At 41.4% G+C, this 16,409-nt stretch overlaps 1 protein-coding gene across 4 annotated transcripts; it reads left to right on the top strand.

Moving 5' to 3' along the window:
- The first annotated feature begins 1,894 nt into the window (after window positions 1–1,894).
- agpat9l (1-acylglycerol-3-phosphate O-acyltransferase 9, like) lies at window positions 1,895–13,736 on the top strand. 4 transcript variants are annotated; one of them, XM_071352504.1, is made up of 14 exons: window positions 1,895–1,998; window positions 3,893–4,065; window positions 4,804–4,870; window positions 6,686–6,834; window positions 7,172–7,317; window positions 7,765–7,839; window positions 7,981–8,070; window positions 8,233–8,326; window positions 8,581–8,696; window positions 9,071–9,126; window positions 11,792–11,877; window positions 12,017–12,145; window positions 12,287–12,366; window positions 13,091–13,736. In XM_071352504.1, the coding sequence occupies exons 1-14, from the start codon at window positions 1,980–1,982 to the stop codon at window positions 13,203–13,205; spliced, it is 1,395 nt and encodes a 464-aa protein (XP_071208605.1). In that variant the 5' UTR covers window positions 1,895–1,979; the 3' UTR covers window positions 13,206–13,736. The 4 variants fall into 4 exon arrangements, with proteins under 4 accessions (XP_071208605.1, XP_071208606.1, XP_071208609.1 ...); XM_071352505.1 differs by having other exon boundaries at window positions 12,017–12,206; XM_071352507.1 differs by lacking the exon at window positions 1,895–1,998 and adding an exon at window positions 2,627–2,920.
- Window positions 13,737–16,409: the final 2,673 nt, after the last annotated feature.

Genomic DNA, 16,409 nt, shown 5'->3' with positions numbered 1-16,409 from the left:
TATTTATTACACTACTTTTCAATGCGTGAAATAAGAGGTGTGCCGTGAGAGCTTGAGAAGAGGGTCAAATTGTTGTGCCTCACGGCTAATGCATGAGAGTTCACAGCTCTGGGCTAATCTTTTGAATACATGTAGTAAAAAATAAATTACAGCAACAACATATAACATTAGCTAGATATATAAGGTTAGCAAGCTAGCTAGCTAGATAATGCTAGCAGCATGCTAGCTAGCTACACTGACAACTATTAGTGCCCTATATGTTGATGTTGATTAAATCCACATGGAAATAAACTGGGAAATTCCCACACACAATTCGTGCCGAGTCAAAACAACTCGGAACATTTATTTTCAGTTGTTTTGAACGCGGCATTAAATGCAGAAATATAAGTAGCCTTCGTCGTTCTTCGGAGGTGGAACCTAAAAGTGCATTTCCTCTTGTTGAAATAGTGACGGCAACTTGACGCTAATAAAACTATGACGCTCATATTTGTGTAAATTCTTTGGAATTGTAAACTGTGGTTGTCACTGAGTAGGCTGCCCATTTCATGGGTGCACACTCCATAGATAAGACTATACAGTCCAATATTAATATTCAATACGCACAATAGAAGAGCTAATGTGGCTCATTTCACAGTGTTTGCTGTCCTGCAATAAGAGTTATAAGAGGTATGACGCTCATATTGGTGCAAACTACATAGTTCTGTTCTGTGGGTGTCAATAGGTAGACTGATAGCCCACTCCATGAGTGCACACTCCATAGGTAAGGCTTTACAGTCCTATATGAATGTTCAATACGCACAATAGCAAAAGTTACCGGTAACATTCTGTTAAAGGTCCCCAAAGCACATACATCCCTGGGTCAATCCTCTTTTCAGTTCACTGCAGCTAGTGACTGGAATGAGCTGCAACAAACACACAAACTGGACAGTTTTATCTCAATCTCTTCATTCAAAGACTCAATCATGGACACTCTTACTGACACTTGTGGCTGCTTTGTGTGATGTATTGTTGTCTCAACCTTCTTGCCCTTTGTGCTGTGCCCAATTATGTTTGTACCATGTTTTGTGCTGCTACCATGTTGTGTTGCTACCATGTTGTTGTTGTGTTGCTACCATGCTGTGCTGTGTTGCTGCCTTGCTATGTTGTTGTCTTAGGTCTCTCTTTATGTAGTGTTGTGTCTCTCTTGTCGTGATGTGTTTTGTCCTATATTTAAACATTTTACATTTTTAATCCCAGCCCCCGTCCCCACAGGAGGCCTTTTGGTAGGCCGTCATTGTAAATTAGAATTTGTTCTTAAGTAACTTGCCTAGTTAAATAAAGGTTAAATAAATAAAAATATTAAAATAAAATAGCTTGACTGGTGAGCTGTGGCTCATTTCACAGTGGTTTCAGAGTCGTGCAATAAGAACTATGATGATAATATTTGTGTAAACTCTACATAGTTGTGTGCTGTGGGTGTCACTGAGTAGGCTGGTACCCCATTTCATGGGTGCACACTCTATAGCAGTGGAGGCTGGTGGGAGGAGCTATAGGATGAGCGGAGTCAAATGTGATTTCCATGTGTTTGATATCATTCCATTAATTCCACTCCAGCCATTACAATGAGCTCGTCCTCCTGTAGCTCCTCCCACCAGCCACCACTGCTCTCTATAGTTAAGGCTGTACAATGCATATGCCCCAATGCAAGTATGCAGTCTATTACAGCCACAGTGGGATCTGAACAGTTTGTTTACTATTTATTGTCAAATAAATACATTATTGTATTTATTATTAAGTTATGTAACAACATTTCAACCTTGTTTAGCATTATCTAATCCAAATATGGAATTATTCCCCTATTTGTTGCCGTTTGGATCAGTTTCAATTATGGACTTTTATTTTGAAAGCGAACCGCAAATTCCACTATTGTGGCTAATCCCTATTGTGGTTAGCTTCACACATAGTCGTATGAGTTCTACAATAGGGAAGGGCATGGTAACATGGACTGGAGTTTGACAGGTAAGATCCACCACGCCGGGCTGAATATCGGGAACCAAACTTTGTAATTGTCCGGCCAGGTCTGGACAATTTGCAGACAGTTTTTTGTCAAGCGATTTGGTTTAGTTGTGTCCAATAGCCTACTCTGTTTATAATTGGCTATTGATGTTGAAATGAATTGAGCGTCTCCGGTTGAGGTTTTTCGTGACGAGCGTATATGTTGCGCAATCTCAAGTTGGTGAAGTTTATTTTAAATGGAGTTTACCATCGTCAGCCTAGATAGATTTGTATTAGCCTATAATCAAATGCTGGGCTTCTTTCTGTCGCGTTTGAACTTGTCATTTCAGACATGCGCCATGGATTTGTTGATAGTAGTCCTACTTAGCCCATTATTATACTGAACAAAAATATTAACGCAACATGTAACAATTAACGATTTTACTGTTACAGGTCATATAAGGAAATCAGTCCATTTAAATACATTTATTAGGCCCTAATCTATGGATCTCACACGACTGGGCAGGTGTGCAGCCATGGGAGGGCATAGGCCCACCCACTGGGGAACCAGGTCCAGCCAATCAGAATTATTTTTTCCCCACAAAAGGGCTTTATTACAGACATAAATACTCCTCAGTTTCATCAGCTGTCCGGGTGGCTGGTCTCCGGTGATCCCGCAGGTGAAGAAGCCGGATGTGGAGGTCCTGGGCTGGCATGGTTACACGTGGTTGTAAAGCCGGTTGGATGTACTGCCAAATTCTTTTAAATGAGGTTGGCGCTAGTTTATCGTAGAGAAATTAACATTTAATTCACTGGCAACAGCTCTGGGGGACATTCCTGCAGTCAGCATGTCAATTGCATGCTCCCTCAACTTGAGACATCTGTGGCATTGTTGTGTGACAAAACTGCACATTTTAGAGTGGACTTTTATTGTCCCCATCACAAGGTACACCTGTGTAATGATCATGCTATTTAATCTGCTTCTTGATATGCAACACCTGTCAGGTGGATGGATTATCTTGGCAAAGGAGAAATGCTCACTAACAGGGATTGTAAAGAAATTTGTGCGCAACATTTGAGAGAAGCATTTTGTGCACATGGAACATTCTTGGAATCTTTGATTTCACTTCATGAAACATGGGACCAACACTTTACATGTTGCATTTATATTTTAGTTCAGTATAGTAGGCCTATTTCAGCTTCCCTTGTGTTTTTGATCTAATAGATTGCACATTCTATGTTATTCATATATATTTGTTTCATTCTGCTTTACATAGTCACACACCTACCTGATTTGTAGCTATGTTTTGTGTTTGTCCTGAAATCTGAGTGGTATCATTTTCCACCCTCTCTAGCCTATAGTTAAAGGGATAGTTCACCCAAATAACAAAATTATCCAAATGTTTTCCTTACCCTGTAAGCAGTCTATGAAAATGGTATGACAGAGATCCATGCTTTGGTTTTCTTTACCTGGCTACTGTCTCCAAAAGCTAAATTTTCTTTCTTTAAGGAATTTGTGGAACAAATCCAATGCAAGTCAATATCACTGATATTAGCATTTTTCACATGTCATATGCAAAGCATCATATTATTGATCAAAGCATGGATTTAATTTGCTGTCTCACCTTGTCCATAGACTGCTTACATGGTAAGGAAACCAATATGTAATTTGGGTGAACTATATATTTAACTGTAGCAAATGACGTAGTACTGTCAGATATTGAACCAACAACACCCTGAGCTTCTGTGCCATAAAAGTCCAGGCTTCATGACAGACTTGGCTCTTACATACAGAGAGGCTATTCTGACACCCTTCAATGTTGGTTCAATGTGTGTGTTTATGTCCCTATCTCCCATAGCCTACACATAAGCTTGCTATGCTATTACTGCTATCAATCTCCTGTTGTTGTTTCTGCAGGGTGGCATACTGTAGAGAGGTCTGTAGCGATGGAGGATTTCTGGGTGGTGTTTCTGGCAGGGCTGAAGGTGTGGGTCTACCTCATTGTTGCTCTTCTCATGGTGCCTGCCATGTTTGGCTTCTCCCTGGGCATCTCTGAGACATACATGAAGATCCTGGTCAAAACCCTTGAGGTAAACTGCCTCTGTTCAGAAGTAGGCAACCAACAAACTTCCACAGACTTGGGGTGGGTGGGGGTACAACAACATGGGAAAGAGGAAACACAATACTTACACACTCTGTAAAGTCTGGTAGACTGCATCACTCAGACAACGTGATGGGCACAGCTTCATGTGTCTATAGTTGTCTTAAATGGTATCTATTCATCATGTCCTAAATATAAGACTTGTGTCCTTAATGTATGTATTTCTACTACACTCATTAGTGAGGGAGAAAAAAATCGATACAGTTTCATATCGCAATATTATTTTGAGCTGGTGGGCTGTACCTGCACCAAAACTCCAGTAATTTCCCTTCATAGCATGTTCTCATCTTCTTAAATATGGAGCCAATTTGTTTTCAGCACTTTTATTTCCATGACTGATCAAAACTCGTTTTCTCATGGCTCTTGTCCCTCTGCAGCAGACATATGGTGAGCAATATGTTTGGAACATTGAATCGCAATAAATGTATAGAACTGACATGATTTTTGACAGAAAAGCACGTATGTTCTCTACCCTGCACTTTTCCATCTGAACATCCTGTAACCTTGTGGCCTCCTGAAAAAAAAACATTCAAACGCTGTCCAGGGGCTTATCTGGGGTGAGAGTTCAGGGGTGAATATGTGTATGTCCTTTCTCTCCTGTCCTGCTGTGGGTCATGGGGTGAGATGTCAAAGGCTAAAAATGTTTCTCATCTCTCCTGTTCTCCAGTGGGCCACGTTGAGGATTCAGACAGTCAACAAAGAGCAGCATATAATCGAATCCTCCTCATCCAACGGTGAGTCAACGAGCAGAGCTCATTGGATTAATTTGCTTGATCGATTGATAGGATGAATGAATGGATAGAGAGATGTATTTTCTCATTGGTCTCTGATAAGGAAATGATTGTGGGGATTCCCTAAAGTTGCATGGTTGATATTGTAGGCTTACAAGTCTGGCCAATGTGTGGGAAAGAGAAACCTCAACGTTTTCAGTCAGTCCCTTTGCCTTTGAGAAACTCATAAAGAAACATATACAGTATGTTTCTGTTCAGTCTGTTTCTCCTCTCTCTCAACAACACTGGTTCCAAAAGCCACTGTTGTTTATCTGCTGTGTTCAGAAGCTAATTTACATGTATTTAGAACAAATCCTGTATGTTAGTGTACCATAGTAGTTAAACAGGTTTTCCTCTGAGTGCATTGAAAATATCATGTCAGGACTGATTTCAGTCAGCTGTCAATGGTTGAAATAGGTTGTATTTATAATATAGATATTTTCAATGTGCTCAAGGCACGTTAGATGGGATGGGGTAACCTATATGAAATTATAAAATGGATGGTTCAAGCCCTGAATGATGATTGGCTGACAGTATGACAATACTTACATTTTTACTGCATAATTACGTTGGTAACCACTTTATAAAAGCAATAAGGCACCACTGGGGTTTGTTGTATATGACCAATATACCACGGCTAAGGGCTGTATCCAGGCACTCCGCGTTGCATCACTCAAGAACAGCCCTTAGTCGTGGTATATTGGCCATATACCACACCCCCTCGGGCCTTATTGCTTAATTATACCACTGAGAACCTAGAGACAGTGTAAACCTGATTTAAAAAATATATATTTTTTTTTTATAGTGCTTGGCAGTGGCTTGCAGTTGAGAAGGCTTGGAGCAGTCTCTGTTAATTAGCAGACTGTGATCGTGAGCATTTACAATGTTCTGTGCTGAATGATGTGGCTCTGTGCTGGCTGCCTATCTATCCACAATCACTTCACAATCAGCAGTCTTATAGGTTTGTCAGGGGGCAATTCAATCAAACTCACAGCGCTGTGTTCACTAACCAGCACAGCACATCAAGATGCTCTTTTAATTTGTTATATATAAACTCACAGGATGGTTTCTGTATTGTACTCCCCTCACTGTAGATGCTGGTTGTAGTTTTCAAAGAAAACAAATGGGTCACAGCATAAACATTGCTTTAGCAGGATTGATTGAATTCAGCATAAAGTCAGTCACTGTCTCTCTCTCCTGAACTTTGCCTCGTGCGTCATCAGATTGAGTGTCCTCAGCTGATTTCACTGCCTTCAGACCTCTAGGAGGAACGGATACACTGTGGTGGGGTAATCTGATCCTAGACCTGTGATTACCTCAAGATGACAGACACACAAAGGGCCGTTTACTACGTTTGATGGCCTGTCATTTCTTATGGATTCTGTAGGAAAATGGTATTGGTGATTTAACCTGATTAGGGTTGTGGTTAGTGATTCTTCCACTCAGCTATCAGCCCAAGATATCTCTATTTCTCAATATGGTGCAACAGTGTGAGTTAGTTGGTGACACTCTCTTAAATGTGTTGCAGTTCTGTGACTCATTTCCTTCCTCGACAGCTCCTAACATGTCCATGGTTGTTTGACATATTTGTCATTCAAAATTAATAAACTTATTGGACTTTGAAGCTCTTTGTTCGTGACTCTGTGAATGTTGTCTGTATTGATGGTAAAATATAAAACGAATTCATCTTTATCAACTACAGATAGCGGTACGATATGATCACATCTGAAAATGATATAGGGTTGACTAGGTGATATCTTTGTGTGTGTGGATTTCCAGGCCTCATCCAGAGGGATGATGGTTCTATGGAGGAGGAGCTGGGGGAGTTGAGACGCAGTCGCCCCAAACCACCAGTGGGAGGGGACTTCACACTCAGCGACTGTTTCTACTTCTACAGACGAGGCATCGAGGACATCGTAGAGGATGAGGTGAGATCACAACTAGAATAAGATTGCTGCCTAATTCCAAATGTACCCCTAATGCTAGATATTCCATGATGGCCCCTGATAGATCTGAGCTATACAGTAATGCCTAACCGTCTGGTAGGATAGATGAGTAACATGAGTTTCCTATTTATTGCCTTTACTGCACACATTCATATTCATATATATTCACACATTCATATCAACGAAGGGGCATCAGGAAGTGTTTAGGGCCAGGGGTTGATTCAGGATTGGGAAAAACAGTACAACATCTATTCAAAGTCCAGACATTCTTTCTGTACCGGTAGGCCTACATTATTTGTGATGTTCTTCTGATTTCAAGGTGACCCAGCGGTTTTCATCAGAGGAGCTGGTGTCGTGGAACCTGCTAACTCGGACCAACAATGTCTTCCAGTACATCAGCCTCAAACTGACTATGGTCTGGGGGCTGGGCGTTTTCATACGCTACTGCATCTTGGCTCCACTCAGGTAACACCTGGGAGTGTGAAATCATTCATAATCACTGTTCCCCAATAGCAAGGCCTCAGTTCTCCTACAGTTCACATCCCTGAACCAAACATACATGCCATACACCAGTAATATTAAATGCAGTGCTTACCACAAATAATCCAGCTAGTGGCTGAATAGACAGGATGCACAACCACAGATATCAATAAAGTGTGGAGCACAGGTGGGTGCTGAGGGGAAAATGGCTTATAATAATGTCTGGAACAGCGCGAATGGCATCAAACACCTGGAAGCCATGTGTTTGGTGTATTAGTTACCATTCCACTGATTGCGCTCCAGTCATTACCACGAGCTTGTCCTCCCCAATTAAGGTGCCACCAACCTCCTGTGGTGTGGAGTGTTGGCTCATGACCAGCATAATGTGTTGTAGTGTCATGTATGTTCCTGAGTGAGAATGTTTTCTTTCAGGATCACGCTGGCATCTATAGGCCTGACCTGGCTGGTGATAGGAACCACTGCTGTAGGATTCCTCCCTAACTGGAGGTACACTTACACAGCTTTGAATCTACAAGTTCACACAGGATTGTTTTAAAGACTGAGACATTCCTCTCGTCATTGTATTTTAGTCATCTTTAAGGTAGCATCTTGTGTGTCCGTGTGGCCGTCCGTCTGTGTGTTCTGTAGGCTGAAGTCCTGGCTGAGCGATTGGGTCCATGTGATGTGCTACAGGATCTGTGCCCGAGGCCTCTCCTGCACCATCCACTACTATAACAAGTCAGTTAACTGACCTCCCCTCTCACACATCTCTACTCAGCAAGCTATTACACACCATCCTGTCCCCAAGTGACCCTACTGTTGGTCCTCATGATGTGTGCAGAGATTATCATTTTTTTACTTTAACGTGTGTGTGTGTGTGTGGTCTCGCTTGTTTTACAGAGAAAACAGACCCAGAAAAGGAGGAATCTGTGTGGCCAATCACACCTCCCCGATTGATATCGTAATTCTCTGCAACGACGGGTGTTACGCCATGGTACGTGAAATATAGCTGACGTCAAGCCTCGCTTGAAATGGCTGAACTGTGTGAAATTTGTTGATTGACGCTCAATTGACTGCTTTCTCTCTGTGTAGCCTATTTTTATTTTGTACACCATTTTATACATGTTTGTGTACCTTACATGTATCTGGCAATTTACTACTTTATACTTCTTTAATCCTAATCAGATGAATTGTCTGTGAAAGGAATTCTGAGGACTTTATCGTTTGATTTGATCTGATGTGTTTTAGGTGGGCCAGTCACATGGTGGTCTGATGGGAGTGCTGCAGAGGGCCATGGCCAGGTCCTGTCCTCACATCTGGTTTGAGAGAGCTGATATGAAAGATCGCCACCTGGTGGCCAAGAGGTGAGCTTACCTGTTCACTGTTATTCCTATCTCTACCTACAATGTTCAGACAAGCAATGACATGCCCATTGAAAATGGCTACAGACAAATAATCAGTCATATCTCATCATATTTCCTCATCCAGATAATATACTCCTGCCAGACAGCTTACTTACAGTATGTTCTCTGCTTTATAAGTGCTTGTCAGTAAAACCAAACTCTAGCACATTCATGCACAAATGTATTAGTCACAAGTCATTGCCATTGACAATTAGGGATATAATTTAACACTGACATTTTCTGATAAGGACATACATTATAGTTCCAGTTGGAGCTATGTTCATACTCCTCCCAGATATAAAGTTTGGTTTTCTAACTGTTATTAATGTTTACAGGTTGACGGATCACGTGAATGACAACACAAAGCTTCCTATATTGATCTTTCCAGAAGGTGGGTTCTATTTGATTTGGATAGTCAGTCCATCTGTAGATGCTCTACAATCTACTAACCCTAGCTCTAACTTTAACCCTAAGCTTAACCCTCACCCTTATTCTACCCCTAACCCTAGCAAGCAGTTGCTTATCAACAGATGGTCATGCTAACAACAAACTATCTGTAGAGCATCTACAGATGGAAAATCCGGACTATCCGAATAAAGTGTGACCGGTAAGTGCTACATTGGCCCAAATGGATTAGCATTAAGTTGCCCTTAGACACTGATTTAAGCCAGTGCCTTGGTTAGGTAGGGTAAGCTGATCCTACACCTACAAATATGCATATGCTGTATACCAGGTATTCCCAAACTGAAATAATTTTCTTCACATTTTCAAACAGTACATTTGTATTGTCCAACGGGGCTATACATTTGGGTGAGTTTATTTTCTCGCCTGAGTAGCCTCGTTTCACTGCCAAAAATAAATTTAAACCATCTAGTGTTCAGCGAAATAACAACACAATGTCAAATACAGGTAGCCTAGTCAAATAATTAACATCCAATCACATTAACCGTTACTCTCTCGTGGGAAACCTTCACTCTTGCGCAGACATTTAGAAACGAAACATGACCATTTGAAAAATAAGCCACAGGAGTTTTTTTAGCAAAAATAAAGACGTTTGAGTAGTAAGACATGTATAAAAGCAACAGGTACCATTAATAAGAAGGGACTAGAAGCGTCTTATATGGTGAGCTACTGAGTGGCTAGGACAGGCAAGCCCCATACTATTGTGGAGGACTTAATTCTTCCTGCTGCCTCTGATATGGCTGGGACAATGCTGGGGGAAAAGGCCCAAAAAACTATACAGACAATGCCTTCATCAAACAACACTGTTTCACGACACATCAGTGACATGGCAGGAGATGTTTTGAAACAATTGCTATGCGTTTCAGCTGGATGAGTCAACAGATGTGGCGGGCCTGGCACACCTCCTGGTATATGTCTGTTACATTTATGGGGGGTAAATTAAGGAAGACATCCTCTTCTGGAAACCAGGACAACATGAGAGAATATTTTTAAAGTACTGGACAGCTTTGTGAAATCAAATTGAATTTGGTGGTCAAGATGTTGGTATCTGTACTGATGGTGCAAAAGCCATGACAGGGAGACATAGTGGAGTGGTAACACGCGTGCAAGCAGTTGCTCCCGACGCCACTTGGGTACACTGCAGCATCCACCGAGAGGCTCTTGCTGCCAAGGGAAATCCTGACAGCTTGAAAGACATTTTGGACACTACAGTGAAAATGGTTAACTTTGTTAAAGCAAGGCCCCTGAACTCTTGTATATTTTCTACATTATGCAATGATATGGGCAGCGACCATGTAACGCTTTTACAACATACTGAAGTGCGCTGGTTATCAAGTGGCAAAGTATTGACACATTTTCTTTTATTGAGAGACGAGCTTAAAGTTTTCTTTACTGACCATCATTTTCACTTGTCTGACCGCTTGCATGATGACGAGTTTCTCACACGACTGGCCTATCTGGGTGATGTCTTTTCTCGCCTGAATGATCTGAATCTAGGATTACATGGACTCTCCACAACTATATTCAATGTGCGGGACAAAACTGAGGCTATGATTAAGAAGTTGGAGCTCTTTTCTGTCTGCATTAACAAGGACAACACGCAGGTCTTTCCATCATTGTATGATTTTTTTTGTGTGCAAATGAATTCAAGGTTACGGACAATGTCAAATGTGATATATCGAAGCACCTGATTAAGCTGGATGCGCAATTATGCAGATACTTTCCTGAAACAGACGACACATACCACTGGATTCTTTATCCCTTTCATGCCCTGCCTCTAGTCCACTTACCGATATCTGAAAAAGAGAGCCTGTGAAAATCTTCTGTGAAAATTAAATTTAATCAGAAGCCACTGCCAGATTTCTGGATACTACGCTCAGAGTTTCTTGCCTTGGCAAATTGCACTGTTAATTAAGACATGTACCTATGTGAGAGTGGATTCTCGGCCGTCACTAGCATGAAAACTAAATACAGGCACAGACTGTGTGTGGAAAATGAAGTAAGACTGAGACTCCAATACAACCCAACATTGCAGAGTTATGTGCATCCTTTCAAGCACACCCTTCTCATTAACCTGTGGTGAGTTATTCACCATTTTCTGAACAAATAAGGTTTTATATGTAAGATGGCTAAATAAAGAGAAAAAGTTATTGATTATTGCTATATTATTTGTGCCCTGGTCCTATAAGAGCTCTTTGAAACTTCCCACAAGCTGGGTTATGACAGAAACTCACACTCATTCTTATGTTTAATAAATGTATCTTATAGTGTGTGTGGCAGGCTTACAATGATGGCAAAAACAACATTTGAGAGTGTGCTGACCCTGGTGCTAGAGGGGGTACGCAGCTGGAGGTTGAATGTTTGAAGGAGTACGGGACTATAGAAAGTTTGGGAACCACTGCTGTATACAGTATATGCAAGTCACGTGTGTGTGTGTGTGTTATATATATATATATATATATATCTCATATACAGGGCCTTGCAGTTTTCACCCTTTTCTGTCATTTTGGAGAGCATTGTTATCATAGGATCTTTATACTGTATGTTTGTGGAGGTTGTGGCTTATCTCCAGTCCATATTTCTGGTGTCCTCAGGGACCTGTATCAACAACACATCTGTCATGATGTTCAAAAAGGGAAGTTTTGAAATTGGAGGAACAATATATCCAGTAGCCATAAAGGTGAGGCATCAATATCACTGCGTCTGTTCAGTACTTTTCCCTAAATCACACAAAGATGGCATTTGGAAAGTTGCAAGAAAATGTCAGCACATCTTTGAAGAGGTGTTCTGTCAACTGTGGAACCATCTCCCTCCCGCAGTATGACCCTCAGTTTGGGGATGCGTTCTGGAACAGTGCCAAGTACAACATGGTGAGCTACCTGCTGAGGATGATGACCAGCTGGGCTATAGTCTGCAACGTCTGGTACCTGCCAGCCATGACCCAACAGGTGTGTGTATACAACACACACACACAGACACACACACAACCTGCCAGCCATGACCCAACAGGTGTGTGTATACAACACAGACACACACACAACCTGCCAGCCATGACCCAAGTGCCACTGATCTATTTCCTCTTTTCACAGGAAGGGGAGGATGCTGTCCAGTTTGCCAACAGAGTCAAGTCTGCCATCGCACATCGGGGGGGACTAGTGGACTTGTCCTGGTAAGAATATCCTTCCGTCCTTCTATAAGGATTTTCTGATACATCTGAGGCATAAACATTTGACAGCCTAACTGCCTCGTACTGGACTGTCTTTGACCTAGGCAGTGAAGGCATTGGGGACCTCTTTGCTGAGGAATGGGATTGTTTCTCTTGAGTGTGTTTTGTCATCTTGTAAATGTGTATAATGTTTTATTTGTAAATTGTGTATTTGCTCCTGAGTGGCGCAGCGGTCTAAGGCACTGCATCTCAGTGCTTGAGGCGTCACTACAGACACCCTGGTTCGAATCCAGGCTGTATCACAATCGCCGTGATTGGGAGTCTCATAGGGCAGAGCACAATTGGCCCAGCGTCGTCCGGGTTTGGCCGATGTAGGCCGTCATTGTAAATAAGAATTTGTTCTTAACTGACTTGCCTAGTTAAATAAACAATAAATATGCAGGGCTCCCCTGTAAAAGAGACCTTGGTCTCAATGGGTCTCCTTGCTAAAATAAAGGTGAAACAAAAAAGGCACACATAATTGCTGTAGATTCGCTTGAGCACAGATACGTTTGTTTCTTAGAAAATGTGTCTCATGTGGCTCAGTTGGTAGAGTATGGCGCTTGCAACACCAGAGTTGTGGGTTCAATTCCCACGGGGAACCAGTTTGGAAAAAGTATGAAATGTACAAAAGTGTCTGCTAAATTACAAATGTAAATGTTTCTTACGTGTGTTTGTTCCTGTGTAGGGATGGGGGCCTGAAGAGAGCCAAGGTGAAGGATATGTTTAAAGAGGAGCAGCAGAAGATGTACAGCAGCATGGTGGTTGGGAGTGAGGAGGACAACAGCAGTCACAGTGACTGACACCCTCCACTACCACATGAAAGGGGGAGTATGGACATCCCTGCCTGACGACTGACTGACTAATACCGATGACCACGGACTAGACTGCCATCGTGTGGATGAACCATTCAGTGATGTAACATTTACAGTGTCTTGCAGACTGTATGATAACTGATAAGCCAATGGCATTACAATGGAAAGACTGCGTCAACACTAGTGCAATGGAACTGTAAAGGAGATGAGGTGACCGGTCTGATTGGAATAGCTCTTTATTGTGCTGCTATAAAAAATGGTTCTGCTAGAAAATCACTATGAAATCCTGTTTGGCATTTGAATAAATGAATAACCTTGCAAATAGTCCATTTATGACCGTATAACTTTTTTTGTTGTTTAATCCCAAAGTTCTGAATGTCAAAGTTTTGTTATGCATATACAATGACTGTTTATTTTTTGTCCAAATGTTTTTTCCGTAGTTTTTCTTCTGTTTGTTGAGCCCAGTAGATCAATCAATGCTGCTAATTGTTTGAAAATAAACATTAGTCTACAGCTGTTCCCTCTTTTAGTGGTGTGTTTATTAACAAGCTCAGCTACTACAACAAGGTAGTCAGAATCAGTAAAACACTGTCAATTGATGATTTTAAATGTTTTATAAACCGTACTGTGACTAGTTTTGCATGGTACCACGATTTGATATCACGGTAGTGGTGATTTTAGCATGTAAATCTTGGTGGGGCAAAAAAATATAAAGTGGAATGCATTCCAGCAAAGCCACTACACAACACGAAACAATACATTAATTGCACTCAAACGGTGCCCACAAACTGTTAGGACCTACATAAAGCTGTCCTAACATCTTACCACTGCCTACACCTGGCTATCAGCGGAGCCTTTTCTGGCAGCAGAACAGTTCATTCAGCCTCTTTTACTGCCTTGTAAAAAACATGGCTGACTTACTTGAACAAATGTGGTTTGTAATGACAATTAAGATGTACAAACTATGGCATAGGGGGACGACAAGCAGATAGGAAGCAATCCGTCATTTCGATTAAGACAATGAGCGAGCTAGGACAGATGTAACGTTAGTCAATATAAATATTTGTTTAGCACTTTTAAAACATACAGCGACAGAATTCAGAACATGGGCTGTTCTTACAGTGCTCTCCCTGTACACCAAGTTAGAACCGTAGGATAAATACATTATTCAATGATTAAATTGCTCTAAAACAGGTTATAGGCTACAGTAGAACAGTCAAAAATAGGCAAAGTTAAGAGGTGTAAATAGACAATTATTAGGGTGATGCACATGGGCTACTGACATCTTACTACACAACATACTTAGTATTACTTTCTTAGTTACAGTATACATATCTCCCTGGCATATTACATCATTTATGAAGCAGCATACAATACATTTTTGGACTAGCATTGTTGTGCTCGGCTCACTTGAACAGGAAGGTGGCGCGGCGGTCCTCCGAGTTAAGTTGTTTTGAGCGCGGCACAAATCATGCTTCATTGATTGACAGCATGGCCAATGTTGAATGTTTATAATTTTAAATGTAGACAAGAGCCCCTTAATCCTAGATTTGGGACCACACAGCCACTGTTACTGATTCCTTCCAAACCACTTGTTGAATTTGCGATTTGCAACTTGTGTTGGATGACCGATGAGCACCGATACATTTTATCTGTAATTTATTTTCATAATTTCTCTTCCTATGACAAGGATTAAAAATGATTTGCCAGTAGATTGTTGACATGATTCATGATGATGACTGCTAGCTGAGATTGTGAAAGTATGACGTTGACATGATCAGTCCAATCAAAGCTACTGTACATATAACGTGATTTGACGTCATTTTATCTGTGGCCAATGACCTTGAGCCTTCTTGGATGGGCACTTCTAATGCAACTCTATGGCAGCACCCAAGGGGCTAGAATTTTCAAAGTCTACCCTTAGACTTGGCGGTGACGTAGTGTCCCCATGAGAGACAGAACACTGAGCCAATCACGGTGCAATGCTCCATATTTTCTGTTGGCTTGCCCCACCACCACAGAAAGCACTGAGCTAGGCTGAAACACCTGCATTTTGGAGCTGCCTTACTCAAGAAAACAAAAAAGAGACCACGTTTGTATGCAGCCTTGTTAACTCAATGACATATATTATTTTTAACATAATTTTCAAACTGATATGTGACACGGATTAATCCCAAAATAACATGCAAAACAGGCAAGCTCCCCCAAAATATATATATTTTGCAAAAAATGTGGGGCTCAAAACCCCACCTGCCCTGAATGACGGGTTGCACTGTATGTATCATGGTACCAAAACATACATTTATACCAACATTTTAGAATACCCTAGTACCGTCATATGATATTACCGACTTGTTCAGTCCTACCGTTCTAAAGAACCTGGTAGAGCCTGTTATAAAATGTTTATAAAGTCTGTTTTTATAAATTAAGTTGAATTTAAGCAACAGCCACTAGTCTCTTGCATGAGCAGGTCATATCACGTGTGGCAGCTGTAATCAACCAGCTCTTCGCGTCTATTCTTCCGTCAGTATAAAACATATATATGATTTAGCGGGGATGCTGACCCAGACCCTGATGAGTCTTCTGTTAGATTTTTACATTTGTTACAATGGAGCAACCAAGACCACGACCAGTCTGGGTAGACTTTGCAAGTTCACTGTCATGCAGCCTCTGAGTGTCAGAGAGGGAAAATTGCGCACAGCTTCGCGACAGGCAAGCTCGCAGCTTTACAGCAAATAAAGCGTATCGTCTCTAGGCTAAACGGTTAAAACAATATGACCCATGTTACCGGATGTGCCTTTTTTAAAATTTCTATCGTGACTCGCGCGCATTTGATATAATTTCACAAACCATGTCGCGGGCCGTTTTAAACCTATCCCAAATAGCTAATTATGATGTGCTTCAAAATTTATGATTTATATAGGCGTAATGTCAGCCAAAACAATGTAAAAAGTCTTATTTCTGGTGCCTAACGTTTTAAAAGTTGTGTATGAGGGAGACAGAGAGAATGTGTGTGTTAAGGTTGCATGCAGAGTTTTCCCTTTACTGCCACAGACCATTATGCAGATCATTATGCATGTATATCACAGGAGGTTGCTGGCACCTTAATTGGGGAGTAGGGGTTCGTGGTAATGTCTGGAGCGGAATCAGTGGGATGGTATCAATCATGATTTCTATGTGTTTGATGCCATT

The sequence above is a fragment of the Salvelinus alpinus genome, chromosome 19, assembly GCF_045679555.1.
Source record: "Salvelinus alpinus chromosome 19, SLU_Salpinus.1, whole genome shotgun sequence".
In the NCBI taxonomy this organism is placed as follows: Eukaryota; Metazoa; Chordata; class Actinopteri; order Salmoniformes; family Salmonidae; genus Salvelinus; species Salvelinus alpinus.
This window is presented reverse-complemented; position numbering and strand designations above follow the sequence as displayed.

Excerpts from the sequence above, each read along its gene's own strand:
- agpat9l (XM_071352504.1), top strand. Across the intron at positions 8,327-8,580 it reads ACGACGGGTGTTACGCCATG|GTGGGCCAGTCACATGGTGG; the intron begins GTACGTGAAATA and ends GATGTGTTTTAG. Across the intron at positions 11,878-12,016 it reads TATATCCAGTAGCCATAAAG|TATGACCCTCAGTTTGGGGA; the intron begins GTGAGGCATCAA and ends TCCCTCCCGCAG.